The sequence below is a fragment of the Trachinotus anak genome, unplaced genomic scaffold (assembly GCF_046630095.1).
Source record: "Trachinotus anak isolate AG129_WGS33_773 ecotype Australia unplaced genomic scaffold, CSIRO_AGI_Tana_v1 ptg000028l, whole genome shotgun sequence".
NCBI classification, from domain to species: Eukaryota; Metazoa; Chordata; class Actinopteri; order Carangiformes; family Carangidae; genus Trachinotus; species Trachinotus anak.
The window spans coordinates 14,628,718-14,644,908 of record NW_027273879.1 but is presented as its reverse complement, the minus strand read 5'-3'; the positions used below and the strand labels follow the sequence as shown (position 1 = coordinate 14,644,908).

The 16,191-nt window shown below is 40.7% G+C and overlaps 1 protein-coding gene across 1 annotated transcript in view; it reads right to left on the bottom strand.

Moving 5' to 3' along the window:
- Window positions 1-10,293, bottom strand: part of LOC139611547 (ephrin type-A receptor 5) — a 67,238-nt gene extending 56,945 nt beyond the window's left edge. The window contains exons 1-2 of the mRNA XM_071466302.1: window positions 9,988-10,293; window positions 3,190-3,254 (exon numbers count right to left, since the gene is read on the bottom strand). Of these exons, the coding sequence (XP_071322403.1) occupies window positions 3,190-3,254; window positions 9,988-10,087 (165 nt within the window). The 5' untranslated portion in view covers window positions 10,088-10,293. The remainder of the gene's footprint in view (window positions 1-3,189; window positions 3,255-9,987) is intronic.
- Between the last annotated feature and the right edge of the window lie 5,898 nt (window positions 10,294-16,191).

Genomic DNA, 16,191 nt, shown 5'->3' with positions numbered 1-16,191 from the left:
GCAGTATGGAGTTTCAGATTGTTTTATTGAACTTGGCAGCTGTTTTCTTCCTAATTGTCCTGTTTTCTGTGTTAGCAAAAAAATAAAAAATAAACTTTTGAATAATGTCCAACATTCTGTCTCTTCTCAAGTGTTAATTAATTGCATTGAAATCTGCCTGCAACTATTTCAATCTATTCTTTTGCCTCCATCCAAAATGCTCATCAACCTCATCTGCTCTGCTGCTGTCAGACACCCACAACGAGACATGGGTAGGAGACAAAAAGTAATTATGCTCTAGAGACACATTAAATGCCACACACTCTCCTTCCCCTTGTCTCTTTCTCCAATTTATCTTTGTCTTCTTGACTCCCCATATGCCCTCTTTCTTTTTTCTACCTTCACCAGTGATTTTCACCTCTCTAATATAAAACAGGAGGAGACAGAGGACTTGTATTGTCGAGGTCACAGGAAGCCTGGTTTCTTCTCCCTCACACTCCTCGTCTGTCTCAGCCTGTCACGGTCTGACTGTCTGCAGCTCTCCATCTCTCTTTGACTCTCTACACCTCTGTCTTACACCACATGTGACTCCACGTTGCCAGATTAACCTGCCAGGGGGGCGTCCCATGACAAAATGAAACTTTGGTCGTCTGCTAGCTATGATGTCTTTAAATCACATTTCCAAATTAGATTTTACATCCATTTAAGGCACACTCAAGATAATAATAGTCAACATGATGGCATACTTTGAGTGATTTATGAAAGCTGCAAGGCATAAAACTTCATGTAAATAATTTTGATCATGTATTGTGATGTCTCACTTGTATTGTATGTACAGAATGGGTCTAAAGTTTGGATGGGAAAGTGTGTCAAATTAATTTTTTTTCTCATAAGTACACATAAATCACTGTCAATGACAGGAGAATTATTGTCCCACACGTAGGCACAGAAGATGGGTGGTGCATTATCTATTTAAGATCATGGTTGTAAGAACAGTTTTAAATATTTCTGATAAAGGTCTAGAGAGGATGATCAATAAACTGTGACGCTGAACAAGAACAGTGTGTGGGATATTAATCTTTTTTTTCCTGACTGAAGTAACACTTTCCAACACACCTGCATCTGAGACATTTGGATGTGCAAATATTGTCATAGAGAAAATTTGATTTTACATGTTTTCTTGAGGCCTGTATAATTTCAGATTATACAGTATTTGTGCATATAGAGGAGAAGTCTCACCTCTAAGAAGAGAAGCCTTCTCTGTGAGAATTAAATCCATGTTTCACAATCAACAGTTTATTCAGTTCAGTTTCATGCCACTGTATCAGTGTCATTGTCTTCACTGAATTGTGCCCAAACATTTCAAATTCATCCATCACATTTCAAACGTTTTTTAAATCCTCATTTCACCCCAACTCCCTCGAGCTTAAAAGCATGTTTCAAAAACTTTGGAAGCATATGGATGCTTTGGAAGGAGCACACACACGGGAGCGGGGAGAAGAAGGTGAGATTAAAAAAAAAAAAAAAAAAAAAAAAAAAAAAGCGAGCAGATGACAAGAATGAGAAGAAAATGTGAATACGAAGTTAAACAAATGTTTGGAGGGCATGGAAGAATGGGAGGAACAAAAAAATGAGAGGAGAGGTGATGATGGGGACTGAAGGGAGGAGGAGAAAATGAGGGATGAAACAAACCATCTGGAGCATGAGACTAAAAAAGGAAAAAACAAACAAACAAAAAAAAAAACCTTCAGTGGCTCGTCAATATCATATTTAGCAACGGTAGAGGGCTGCTGCCAAGTGTGAATGCATGTCGGTGCGCGTGCGGGAGGTGCGAGAGCACGCTGCAGATTGGGCACCGTTGTATAATTAGTGAACACGATAAGAATTATAATTGCCAACATTGGATAACTTCTGTTGCCAAATGCCAAACAGGAAATAGATTATTTATTTTGTCTGATGAGTTTGTCAATTCAGTGTCAGACAACAAATTAAACAGAAAAAAAAGACATTTCAATCACCTGAAACTGTTGAGTTACAGCTGAGTAAAAACAAAACAGCTAATAAGAAAGAATGCCTTAATGAGATCCTTACCGTCTTTAATTTTCTCTCCCTCCGTCTACCCTGAATGCAGTTATTAATGCTGTTGCATTGTTGAAAGCACACACACTATAATCACATCTTCATTAATATGATTGTGCATACGACTGCTTTTGTCAGCACTATCTCTTCCCATCTACATACAGCCACAGAGTGGGCCGTGATTTGAATACCCGGAGCTGAGAAACCGCTAAGGTCAGCAGTATTGGTCTGGTGTGTATAGCTTTGGCAACAGGAGTTGTGACTATATGAGGGATTCTTCCATGTGGATCAAATGGATGCACAAATGAATTCCAACCACAGCACTATCGACCCCCTTGAAGTTCGGGAATTGAATTTTTCCAAAGACAAGGTGACAGATTCGGGTGTGGACTACTGTCTCATGAGGCAAGGAAGTCTTGAAACTGTAGAATACATTCTTAAATGTTTTTAAATACCACTTCTTTTTCATTAAAATACACTATTTAACACCATGAAATAACTATTTTCCAACTCTGGTAAGTCATTCTCTAATTAGCCGTCGTCCTGGGAATGCTTGGAAATGGAAATTCAGTTCCTGGCTTGAGAATAATGTATTCCATGGTGACTTTCAATATCTTATTCATGAATTCAATTTACTCTGATAATGAACTGAGAGTTCTTGGAAATGAAATGACCTTTAACCTTGATAAAACAAACGAAGTACCTGCACTTCAGTGTAAAACCATGAAGTTATCGATGTCTTTCGTCATACCCACAGAAAATGAGTTTGCCACTTAAACTAACAAAAATGTGCTCACGAACTGTAGCTGCCCATTTGTTTCAGATGGACACATGTTTATTTCTAGGTTTGTGGTCGATTGACTTTTTGATCCTCCTTTGCTTATTCCTTAATTTTGATTATTTCTAAGGGGTAACTGGGTTTAATTTCCAAAACACTACAAATATATTTTAACACATGACATTGAGTATTAATGGTTTGAAAAGCCATGTAGACAACACATCCAAGTACCACAAGCACACCCCCTCAGTAACATGGGCACTGTGATCACTGACAACTTCAAGATTCTGTCAAAAAAAAAAACAAAAAAACATGAAAACTATTTTATACATCTGAGCAACAGTCATACTTACCCCATTCTTGGGGTAGGCCACCCATCCCGGGTCTCCCATCACAGAGCGGGAATCCAGCAGGTTCACTGTTACAAGTCGAAAACACAGTCAGTGAAAAACATCAAAAATAATAAAAGCATATCACTGGAAATTTCACTGTCTTATCTTAAAATGCAGCCTTGAACATTCTCACGACCTGTTCATCTTTCACTAATGATAAAACCATTTACAGTCATTCTAAATGTTCAGCTGATGAAGGTCAAGCTTTGCTCCAGGTGGATCACAAAGGCTGACTGCTGAGTAGGTTCAAATTTGAAATAAGGATTAAATATAAAGCATTTAATCTATAATGATCATCTTAACACAATGAACAGGATTTCTATTACTGGGTGGTTTGCACAACACATTTTCCAATTTAAAATCGAGTGAATCTTGCTCTAATATTCTTCACTAGTGTGACATGACACCCAGCATGGCCTGAAGTGTTGTGTTATAACTATGGCCATAAACCACACTCTTTACTGGAGGTGCAGTTTTGTGCATCTAAAAAATGCCACAATGGGGTGCAATGCTCATCAGCGATCACTCCAACTCCCAAAATAGATTTTTAAAAAGTAAAAAAAGTAAAAGTTCACTACAACATGTACAAAGCCAATGTGAGTAAAGCCTTCACAGCTGTTTGTAGATGTGCCGTGCCCGTAAGATGCGACTGGTCCTGAGGAGACTCTCAGCCAGAGCTGTGAGAATCAGGGTGCTGCAGCAACCCCACCTCCAGGTGTATTTGCATCATTACTGTTATCATTTTATTGTCGTATTACAACCCACTCTCCTGATGTCTGTCACCTACAACAGACCTCATATTCATATTACTGCGAGCAACACAGGTTTCCCAGGTGGTTTCCTATACTCTGTGCAGCCTCCTGTAGTAATCAGTCTCTGCTGGGATTCAGACAGCCTCTCCAGCACAGAGAAAAGAAATTTCACATCCAGCTTCCAGCCAGCAGCTGCACTTAAAGATTGGTTTTGTCATGAGTGACAACTCTGTGCTGTCAGTGTAGTTATCTTGATTTCTCCTGACTTACTGTCATATTGTTTTGCTGATTTAACATCATGATACTGCTGAGATGTGATTTACTATGTTGCAAGGGATTATGAAAGTGTTCTTTATAAAAATGGAAATAAGTGTAACTGTAATGCTGTTTTATTGCAAATTGCAAATGCATTGTACAGTATGCACTGGTTAACAATGAAAATCAGATTGAAAAAATATTGTTCATCTTATAAGGATCATAATGCACCACAAAGATTAAATGGAAAAAAAAATCTGTCCCTGTATTATTGAATTCTGAATTCCAGTATTGTTGGGATGAAATGGGAATGGAGTATTTTGAGGAGTCAGATGTTCAAGTTTTCTCTGGCTACAGGGCTGAACACAGCTCTAAACTCAAACTGATCCTTTAAAATCCTCCTCTCTCAGCTTCTCAGTTGAAAGCTGTCAAGTGCAATTACCTGACCACTGCACTCAAAACATGTTTCCGTCTTTTAGTGCAGCACTGGTGACAGTGTAGTCCTGTGAATTTTGCCTTATCTTCCCTATCAGTGTGTCCGACTGCTTCTTTGACAAAATAAGTCACAAAAGTTCTTGTTGAAAGAATCAGCTGTGACCTCACAGAGCTGTTTCTGGACACATTTTACAGAAGTCAAAGCAGAAAGCATGTCTTCTAGCTGCGACCTTTACTTTCCTGGCTCTGTGTCTTACAGCAGCTTCAGAGTCTGGTTCGCAATGAGAGGAAATCTTCAGGAGGGCATGGATGAGTCCTGCAGCATCAACATAAAGCTCAGCTTGAGGCTTGTTTTGCTGGGAGCCTGGTCATAACTCTACAGCTGCATAAAGTGGAAAATTCCTGAACAGCATTTTCACAGACACTGAACGGAGTAAATCACATCAGAGAATGTGTGGTGTGTCTCATTTCAGGCTGTAAGCTGCAACACCTTCAAAACTCATGTTGGCATGGTCATAAACACGAGTCAGGTTTTGTTCAGGCCGGAGTTCAGTTTTCTTTATCTCATCTATGATAACGTTTGGCTTATTCTGCGTCTGACACAGTGTGCACTCAAACAATAAAAGAGAAAGTCCAACCGAAGGATCCTCTGTCACGCTACCAAAGCATTTCAGTTGCCCTGTAATGGGAGCAGATTAAGAGGGAGACATCTGAGCATTCGACTAATTGAAGCCAAGTAGAATCTGTTACATGCTAGCTGCATTTTTACTCATTTGTACATTGATTCGACATTCTGCCATGAAAGAAAAGTAAAAGAAAATATGGGTACACAGACGGCTGGAGGATGCCGACAGTCTGGTCTGTCTCAGTCAAGAATACAGTTTTAGCCAAAACTACGACTCCAATAATATTACAAAGAGCTCACTACATTTTATAACAGACAGTAGTCATGTGGGAAATCAGACTGTGGAGCTGCTCAAGCTCCAAGACAGCTGATTGATTTCTAACATGTCAAAAATCCAAGTGATCGTCCAACAGCCAGATCGCTGAGTGTTTATTAATCAGGCATCTTTTACTCCCCTTCAGCCCTGATTTAACAGAAATTCACGATATACCATCACTGTAAATTTATGATTTGATGATGATCCAAAGATGAAAATAAGCTGAGTACTTCAATAAAAATTCCACAGCTTCTTTGATGCATGCATTTCAGACAGTTACTTACTGGAGTATAACTAGTTTGGGTCAGTGTCTGTCTGAATCATCCACAGTGAACCCATCTGCCACATGTGATCTAGTCCAACTACAATCAGCAACTTCTCATTCGCTGCATTCTGCACACTGTCACTTAGGAGCTCCTCTAGTTGAGGGGCAGGGTTCATCCACGCTTTTCCCTGATTCGAGTAATAAGTTTCCAGCCACTGCTAAATTCATACTGTTGAAAATATTCCATCTTCTTTGTCAACACCTGTCTGCCTTACTTAGTCGGCCAAGCTGGCAAATCATGGGATAAACTGTCATCGCACTCACGAGAAAGAATCCCATCGATCAAAAATATGCTTATATACATATTCCAAAACATTTTGCAAACTTCTCTGCCATCGGTGTCATGCTTTTACTTTTTCATACAGTCCTCTTTAAACATAACATTTCTATGCAAATAACTGGTTCTGTCTTTGGACCACAACTGGAATGGACTTCACATTTCCTACTCAGTTGAAATTCTGGGATTGGATATGTCACTTTTTTCACCTACAGGACCTGACAAATTAAAATAAAGTGTGAGTGAGTGTTAAATACTCCACATTATTTCCTCTTTCTTCCCTTGGGTTTGATAAAGAATCCCAGACCAGCCAGGTTGGTGCAAACCAAGAAGACCACCTTGCTGCTTTTACCATGACGACAGATTAAGTTAAAATACTTCTTCTCGCTGTTGTTTGGAGCGTCCAACTAGAGATGTTAACACAATTAACACAAACACTTAACTAATCCAAAAACGTAATCTCATAAATATTGTTCAGCTTTTAAACCATCTGTGGAGTACAATCTTTCCAGTCACAGGTTGTGTGATAAGCCATGTTATAAAACATATCAGCCGGCTTCAGTGTCAGCAACAGGATAAACATCCGCAAGGAGACGGTGGTGGAAACTCAACAAAATATGAAGCAAGAGCTAGTTCAGCAACTGAGACACACTGGGTGTACAAATCCTTCCAACACACACACACACACACACACACACACTACTCTAGTCTTACTGTCTCCACTGCTCTACAGAGAATAATAAAAGATGTCCTTAGGACGCGATTAGACAACTAATTAGGCCATAAAGAAGAGATAAGTGATGCTGAACTAGATCATAAGGGATGTGTTACCTCTTTCGCTCTCTCTAAGGATCAAACCACCTTACAAGTTACTACTCAGCTGTGACAATGATCTACACAACTTATTATTAAAAGTCAGCACCACTGAATGACTGAAGTGATTTAAAGTCTTGGAGTGACATTACTTCAAGGATACTCCAAGTATTTTAGATACGCTGAGGAGTAAGTGGATTTTCAGCTCAGGGATTACCAATAAAATTCTCCTTGGAATGACAACGGAATATTTGATCTGGGAGGCACACAGCTGCCAGGGTTTTTATTTTCAGTTGCACACGTTTGGCTCTTGTGCAGGTGATGGGTTTAAGTGCAAGCTTGACCTCAGAGATCCTTCATACAATCTTGTCGGAGCCCATTTGAACAACACCATTACCAACAAAAAGCAAAGTGATGGCTTTTCAACTCCCTAATGTGTCGGCTCACACACGCCAGATCGTCCTCATTACTCAGCCGTTATTATTAATCGAACACTATAATGTCTAAAACAGATGTGAGGCATCTGGATCTGTATCCAGAGATTCTCTGAAATTGATCAATTTAAATAAGAATGGATTAGATTCAAGAGAGGAAATAAATCAACTTGGCAGAGTGCGTACAGTTTTCTTCAACATCATTCATCAGTGGTGGAGCCCCGCTGCAGGAAAACTGTCCCTACTGCTAGAAGAATGATAATATCACGAGAGGATTTTTCTCTGCTCAGTTTTTTTTACTCCTTCAATTAGTCACCGATCAGGAAACAAAGTTGGCATGTAGCTGCAAATTAATTCAAACTGAATTAAATTAAGGGTTTTAAAAAAGCCAGCTGATCGAGGTAAGTCTGCTGTGTAATGTGAGGACATGTTACCCTGCAGAAGCTCAGCATGTTGCCTGACAGGATGCCCCTCTCATATCAAGGTAAAAACTGAGATGGGCAAGTGGCCAAAACCCCCAGTGACTCCTCGAGGACGTCTGAAGCCAGCCGCAAAATGGTTTAATCTTACGTTCTCAATTGCAATAAATTAGAATAAATTATGACAGAATAGCGGCTATTTTAATTTTGGGTTTCCTCTCTCCTCTCCAATTATGCACGTAATGGCATGATTATCCATTGCAATGCAAATATGTGGCAAATTAGTCGAACATTTGAGTTGAACGGCAGCCTCTGGCAAATGATTCTTGAGGTGTGAGCTGTTTAATAGTTTTATTTTATGTGTATAGTTAAGCAGACGTTCTTGGTCAAATAGTTAAATTTGAGAGTGAGAGAGAGAGAGGGAGAGAGAGAGTGAGAGAGAGAAAGGGGGGGGGGCCTTTTAAGGAAATGAAACAGGTTTTTGACAGCGACGTTGCAGAGCTCGACAAAAGAAGACAACAAAGACACAGAATGTCTGACCAATTTAATATGTGAAAGATCAAATGTTTTTGAGTCTCTTTCTCTCTTTCTCTCTCTCTCTCTCTCTTTTTCTCTCTGCGCCATTGATTCACAAATATTCTCACAGCCCGAACCTTGGCTTAAACAAGGCTGTGTTTTAACAATGTGGAACTTCGAGTTAACAGAAAACAAACCTCATGAGTAATTTATTTGGATAGATTTTTCAGAAAGATACACTTTTCAGGTGACTCTGGTGATGGTGAACTCTTTTTTGGGACAGTTTACACCCATATAAAGTTTACTTTATCATAAGCTGAACACCCAGAACCCTTGTGTTTTCACTTAATCCAGAGGACACTGATACAAAGAGGCAACCTACACATTCTGGGTGAAGTTTAACTGTTTTATATGTTGCTAAGGTTTCCCTGCAAACCACTCCAGGACGCATGTGTGTGCCATGGCCACACATTGGGAGCTACCTTTGTGAATCTAAACTTTTGACCAAATAAATCTGCCATGTGAAGAATGAGGAGGTTGATGAATGTTCCCTCTTTCCTGGATAATGCTGTCTAATAGCCCCAAACAATGGCATTCATCTCCAGCTATTAAAATGCTGCTCAGTCTGCAGACAATGGCGTGGGAACAATATTAGACACACTCTTTCACAGGCCGACTTTTCTTTTTTTTTTTTTTAATTTTTAAACCACGGTGCAAATATCCATATTGGACCCAGTGAGGGGAAATGCATGTGTGCATTAGTTCAAGTGAGATGAAAACTGATTAGTTAACAGTTTGCAACCAACTGCACACATATGGAAATAACTGCACCAAATTGTGTGTGACACATAAACTGTAAATATCTGACACGAAACACCACTGAAAGGGACAAGTGAACTTATCGGCTGACATGTTACAGAATACAGAGGTTCAAGGATTCAGTCCACATCTTTACAGACAGACTGCCAGATTAGACTGGAGCTGAAACAACCTTAAAGAAAATGAAGAGAAATAAAGCAGGAGGACCAGCCATGAAGCCCCGTTGTTGTAAGAACTGAAAAAAAAACTGAGGTCACTTAAAACTTACCACTCAAGCCAAAAAAATGCGAATTCCTATCGTGATTCTATTCTTTTTTTTTTTTTTTTTTTTTAAATGCCACAAATGCCTTCAGGTCATTGTCAACTCAACACAAGGGGGGGGGGACCTTACTCGCTGCACAGGAAAATGTTTCAGATGAACAGAGAGATTTTCGCAGCGCACTGCGCGTCTGTAGCCGCTACCAGCTCCTCAGAGGACTGGTTATCTGGAGAGACGCGTGTTCTGTTTAAAGGTCCTTCTTTTATATCTGCTCTTGCTGTTTCGGAACACGCAGTCACCAGCGACTTAGGGGACACTGCTGTCATAAACATTATGTGCTCATATTAATTTTATAGGCGACCTCCTTTTCTGTCAAACGCCATCGCAAGCGTAAAGCCAGCTTGAAGGAGACCGACGGTCTGGGGCACCAAAGGTACACAACGGACCTTTAACAGCTCAGACTTGTCGGCGACATTTAACCCCCTGTCGTGCACTAAAAGGCTGTGACATTTACCTTCATTCGCGGGGATGCACCACGCTCCGAGCAACGCCAGACTCCAAACCCACGTCCATGCCACCAGCCGAATGCCACAACTCCACCGGCGAGATTGCATGGCGCATCCAACAACAACGAGGAAAAAAAAATAAAAAAACACAACCGGTAACAGGGGGAAAGGGGGTGGGGGGGGGTTCTTCCTAAACAACAGCAGTTTCGGTCAGCATCGAGCGGGATACCGTGATAAAACCATCTGTATCGCTGCGCGTCCGCTCGGAGAGATGGGAGCTCATGTTGTGCTGAGGGTAGAGGAAGGTACTGAGGAGCTGCGTGCGCTCTGAGTTTGGGGAGGCGGGCGGCGCACCGGGGGTGGGGGGTGGGGGGCGGAGTGCAGTGCAAAGCCCCTCCAATCACAGACCCGCCACAGGTGAACCCCATTGCCATCGGAGCCGTTTCTCCAAATGATAATCAATGACTCTTCACTCGTTACCGCTTTCAAATGTTACTTCATTCATTCATGGCGCCTATTCGCCCACTCTCGCTCCCGCGTTGGATTTCTGCACGAGTGACATTACGCGAGTGGATTGTTACTTATTAAGCTCGTTACCATAATGCTCCAGGGGCGGAAATTTAAAAAGAAAAAAAAAAGCTGCCGGGGAATTTGCAGTCAAGCGGCCCCCAATTTGATACTGACACAACGTGTTTGTCAATCATCCAGTCATCAGTTAAAATAAATGAATAAATAAGAAAAAAAAGAAGGTTTGTGTGTAGTACAGAAAGCTAAAAATCACGGTTTAATAAATGTAATAACTATCTGACACCCAATTTTATTATCCTCCTTTATTATCAGAATATTTTTAATATATATATTATTTTTAATAAGTCAACAGCCTTTAAATACAGAAGTAAATTAGAACCTGCAGACTCTAACCACAGCCACACCGCTATACTCACACTATATTTACAGCAAATTAGATTCACTACATTCACACAGTATCACACAAAGCACACTATAATCACAATGGTTATCGTTTGTGATTTTCTTTCTGAAGAGCGAGAGTGCAAAATGTTGGAGCTTCACATGTCTGGGGTTGCATCAAGAATGATGAAAACGCAACAGGCCAGATACACAGAGGTCTCCCTGTGTGTGACTCAGGTTGCTGGTTGGTTACTCATCATGGATGATGGACTCGCTTTAGGTCACAAACAAACACACTCACAAGCAAATCATGCTTTCATACTTGTCTGACCGATACATAGCCATCTTCTGAAGACAGAAAGAATCAGTTGTTAAATAATAAAACACAATCTGCTTGTTTACCAGTGCTCTGTTTACATAAAAAGGAGTTGTGTGACATTTCCTCGTTTTATATTCACAAAATTCAGAAATAACTAGAAACCATTTTGCGATGAGATCAGCCGCAACACCCGTCAACATGTTGACGTTGGAACCCACGAGTACACAGTTGTCATTAGCCTACGTATTACATGACTCAATAGAGAGAAAAACTTGTCACTGTATATGTGAACTCAGCCTTTATTTTTTATCACACACCACACACCTGCAAAATTTCATGACTGTATCTTGTTGTGCCTCTTCGCAAGTGTCCTCATCATCACCTGCAGACTGCTTAAAGAAATCTGTTATCTCCGCACACTTTGTGGTGCCAGGCAGCAAAGCCTTTGTCTTTTTTTGGTGGGCCCCCTCTCTGCACTGAATGATAAATACTGTCAGTTGTGGTGACAACTGCTACCTGCTATTACAGATTGCTCCAGTTATAGGGCTGCAGCTAAGACAACCTCAATGTCCGAATAGAAGCTATGTAATGTCAGGGTTGGGAAAAAAAAAAACAAAAAAACAAAAAACCAGACCAGCCCTCAAAGGACTTTTGCCTACAGGGAAAAATCCTGAACTTCCTGATGGCCAATCTGCATCTGATATACTTAGTCATTAAAAACCATTGCAATTACTCTTTTATGCTACTTCCTGTTACATGCTAAGATAAAGTGGAGGATGGCCCCTGTGTCTTTCTGATTATTATCTGTGTAGTTCATGGACGCCCTCAGGCTACGTGACAACACAAGGTGTGAATGTAGGCTGTAGTCTTGCCTCACTGTGAAGGTTTTCATACTGTACTCTTTATTTGATATTCAGTGGTGCTTTTTTATTTTTAATGGGCTTTTAATCTTCATTTGATAATGACAGATAAGCTTTATACTAGGAGGTCACCAGGACAGCCCCGCCCCCCCCTTCCTATTCAAGACTGGTGACCAAAGTCTTGCTGTCCTGGCACCATAGCTTGAAATTACCAGTTTAAACAAAACAATGAGGATGTTGCCAATAGAAAAGTCTGCAAAAACGTATGTTAAATGAAACATTTCCACATGTAAATATAAAACTTGATATTTTAAATCTAGTTGTATAAACCCTCAGTTGGAAAGAAAGTGTTTGGAACACTCAATAACTGTTCATGTGTTCATGTATTGTACTCAATAACTGCACCTCTGAGGGCTAAAATCAAAGATGACCTTTGCTGATGTGCTGTGAGCCAAATCACTGGGAACTTTCTACACCCCCTAAGCACCACACAACAAGGTGTGCACTATGTGCCTGTATTCATTATCACTGTCAGTTAATTCAATGCGCTGGGACAAAGTGAGACAATGTAGACAGAGACAGTTAAACAGTAACAGGTTTCTTTTAAAAAAATGTGCCCACGAAGGCCCTTTTACTAAGAACCCTCAGTGCAGGTGAACCACTGGGGCTTTAAACGGTGAATATGTATTAACCATACACCCCAGCACAATCATGCACATATACGCTCTGCCAACTCTTCACACTGTAGCTGTGAACGACAATTTATTCTTTGCCTGCTTTCTAGTTAAAGCTATTCTTGCCATAGATTCTTCCCTGTGAGGCTCCTCTTGTAGAGTTAAAGCTGTAAATCAGTGTTGTGCCATCATGATTCTTCAAAGTGTGTTAAATTAATTTATATATATATATATGTGAAAGTGGATCATGAAAGTGGAAGATGTCATTTGATGATTCTGTAATGGCATCTTGGCTTTTTATCCCCACTTCTCTTCAATCCTGCCTTTATCTCATATCTCACCATCTAACTCAGTCTCTCTCACTTTTCTCGCTGTTAGCTACACACATTTGAGCAAATACAGGCTGTACTTCTGTCTCTCTTTCTCCAGGTTTTCTTTCTATTTGTCTTTCTTTCATTCTCACAATTTGTGCTATTTTTTCCCCCATCTTTTTCGCCCTCCGTGGTGCATTCAGATTCTTTGATCTCTGAGGGATTCTGGGTGATATTCCTGTGGCTAACCCTGCTGACACCTCCCACGCTCCTTGTGTATGCACACAGACACACATATACATACAGGACTAATTAATCCCTCACTCGCCCAAAAAAGAAACACATTCAGACCTTCATTGACCCAACTGTGACCTTCCTTATCAACCTCGCTCTATGCACTGATCCCAACCTCCTAATTTTGCCACAAATTTTAGCATCAAATTTGAAATATCACCATTTTTACAGTAAATGATACACATTGTTTGCCAAGCGCAGCCATTACTGTAGGTGTAATGCCAGGGTGGTGGTGGTGGTGGTGTATTGTAGACGTGTAGGGGCCTGATCAGCACTGACAGCGGGTGTGGAGGTGGTTCTGGATGCCAGAAAATGTTGTTGTCTCCTGGAGGTGTCGTCGGCTTAATTCTATAAAATGTCTGCGGAGGAATGTGCAAGAAAAATCCAACCCCCCCCCCCCCCCCCCCCCCCCCCCCCTCCCCGTCAGCTATGGTGATGTAGCTTCTCATTTTGTTGCTGGGGGATGCATTTTTCTTGATCTCTTGGCTGGTTGGTAAATGGGTGGATGAGGTGAGGTCAGTTTGAGAAATTCCCAGATCAGCCACAATGGAGTTTGATAATATTAGTAAATGTACTTAGACGGAAGGCAGAAGAAAGGTTGGAAAGTCAGGAACTTACAGGGGAATAGACAGTGCAGGATGTGTGTAGGGGATATATCAGAAAAACTGTATATTAACTAAATATTATCTGCTCTAAATACATTAAACATCAAAAACCACCAAAAATGTCATGTTTCTATCAGAAATCCTACTATTTTGCATTTGCGAAACACATTTTGAAACAGAAGTCCTGGTAAAGTTTTTTACATTTTTCCTCCACATCGGACACATTTTTATTTACATAAACTCCTCTCTGATCTATTTCATATTGCTTATTCCTTATTCCTGTATAATGTGGCCACTGAAACTCATTGGTAAAACCCACTGGTTAAGGTTAGGGAAACATTGAGCTCATTATAAAAAAAAACAAAACAACATACAATTGTGAGGCTTTGATTTTTTTTTTTTATGCATATGTCAACATTTACTACCCAGACCTCCATCCTGTGTGCTGTGCAGTATTAACGTCACACAACTTCTCTGCTGTGATATCTAAAGGTGTCATCAACCAAACAAGCATTCAGATTTGTGACGTTACATCATGCACAGAGGTAAAAACAAAACAAACTGAAACAACCACAATCTGATGTAAAAGGTCAAAATGTTGCAACATATTACAACAGTTTCCAAAACCAATGGTTTGGTGCAGTCAGATGTGATGATACCTCGGGGGGGCTGAACAGTCAGCTGTGATTTTGTGTCTGCCCACTCATGACAGTGGGGGAGAGAATGGAAAAGCAAGGTCATGGAGGGTCAGTGGAGCGTGCGCACACACACACACACACACACACACACACATACACACACACTCACTCACTCACACACACTCTCACACACACACACACACACACACACACACATTTTGCAGCAGGGAGCACCTTGTTGGAACAGTAGAGACACCTTTGTCTGTTGTGGAAGTCAAAACTGAGTCAGTCCTCCAAATGAGAAAATCTCGCTTCACAATCACACACACAGGAAAAGATGTACCTGAGAATTACTTTCCACAGATCATTATTTTTTTTCACCTGTTAGTAATAAATTGCAAATGCAATACAGCGAGTATATTCTTGTATTTACTGTAAATTTTATTTTAGATTGCAAGCACCATGAAAAATGTTTTGAATTTCCCAGTTTTTAAGAAAATGTCTCTCGATCAGGTCAGGTCTTTTCTTAATCCTCCCGATCCCGTCGCCCTCTGGTGTTTTTTTATTATAATAATTTTTTTTTAAGCAACTCAAAGGTTTTCATAATCTTTGTTGCAAACTGCTCTGAAATGTTTGCTGATTCCATTTAATTCGTTTTTATAACTTAGCTGAAAGGTGATTTACACAAACATGATATTTCAAGTATTTTGTTAGCTTCTGATTCCTTCTGATCAGCCAGACTGCCCCTGAGGAGAAGTAGGCCTCAAGATACAGTTGAACACCACCCACCCCACCCCACCCCCACCCCTCTGCTTCCCACACACATGCCCACACTGCACCCCCATTCCTAAAATAATCAGCTTTGGGACTCGACCAGCTGGCCTCTGATGCAAGGAACTTTGGGATTTTCCAGAATGCCATGGCAATATGTGGTGAGACATGGCAGCACATTTGGCCTCCAGAGCAACATTTACAGTATTTCATATGGGTTAGATGCTTTTCCCTCTGGGGCTCTAGATCACATCAACATGAGGTTCAAGCTGTAAAACCGAAGTTCGTTTTGACAACCACGCCTTATTCCTCTCCATTATTTCTGAATTTGGTGGATATCACAGCTTTATGTCATAAAAGCAGGTGTCAAAGTTCAGAGGAAATTTACATTTTAATAAACTGGAAACAAGTTGAATCTAACACTGCTTTACTGCCTTGAACCTGTAAGATTTATGTTTGGGTGGCACACCATATGCAAAAAAAATGATGGACCATTTTCATGGCAGACATTCTGGCACATCTATAGCAGGAAAAGCATGTGTCTAATTACTAACATGAATGATGGCTTCATTCCGTTTAGATGTCCCAATTCCAGGGCCCTGCTATTGTGCATGCTGGCTCACTGGCATGGCTCACTGGAGCGCTTAAATGCAGAAGAGCTGACGTTAATGTTGCTACCTGCTTTCCCTGACAAGTAATATCTGCCACGATACAGTTCTAATTGCAGATGGGAAGTCAGAGGAAGATCACCGTCCAGATAGATGATGTAGGAGATAGTGTGAGCCTCATTATCTGGTCAGATCTCATGGTGAAACTCCTCCTTGTCAGTCT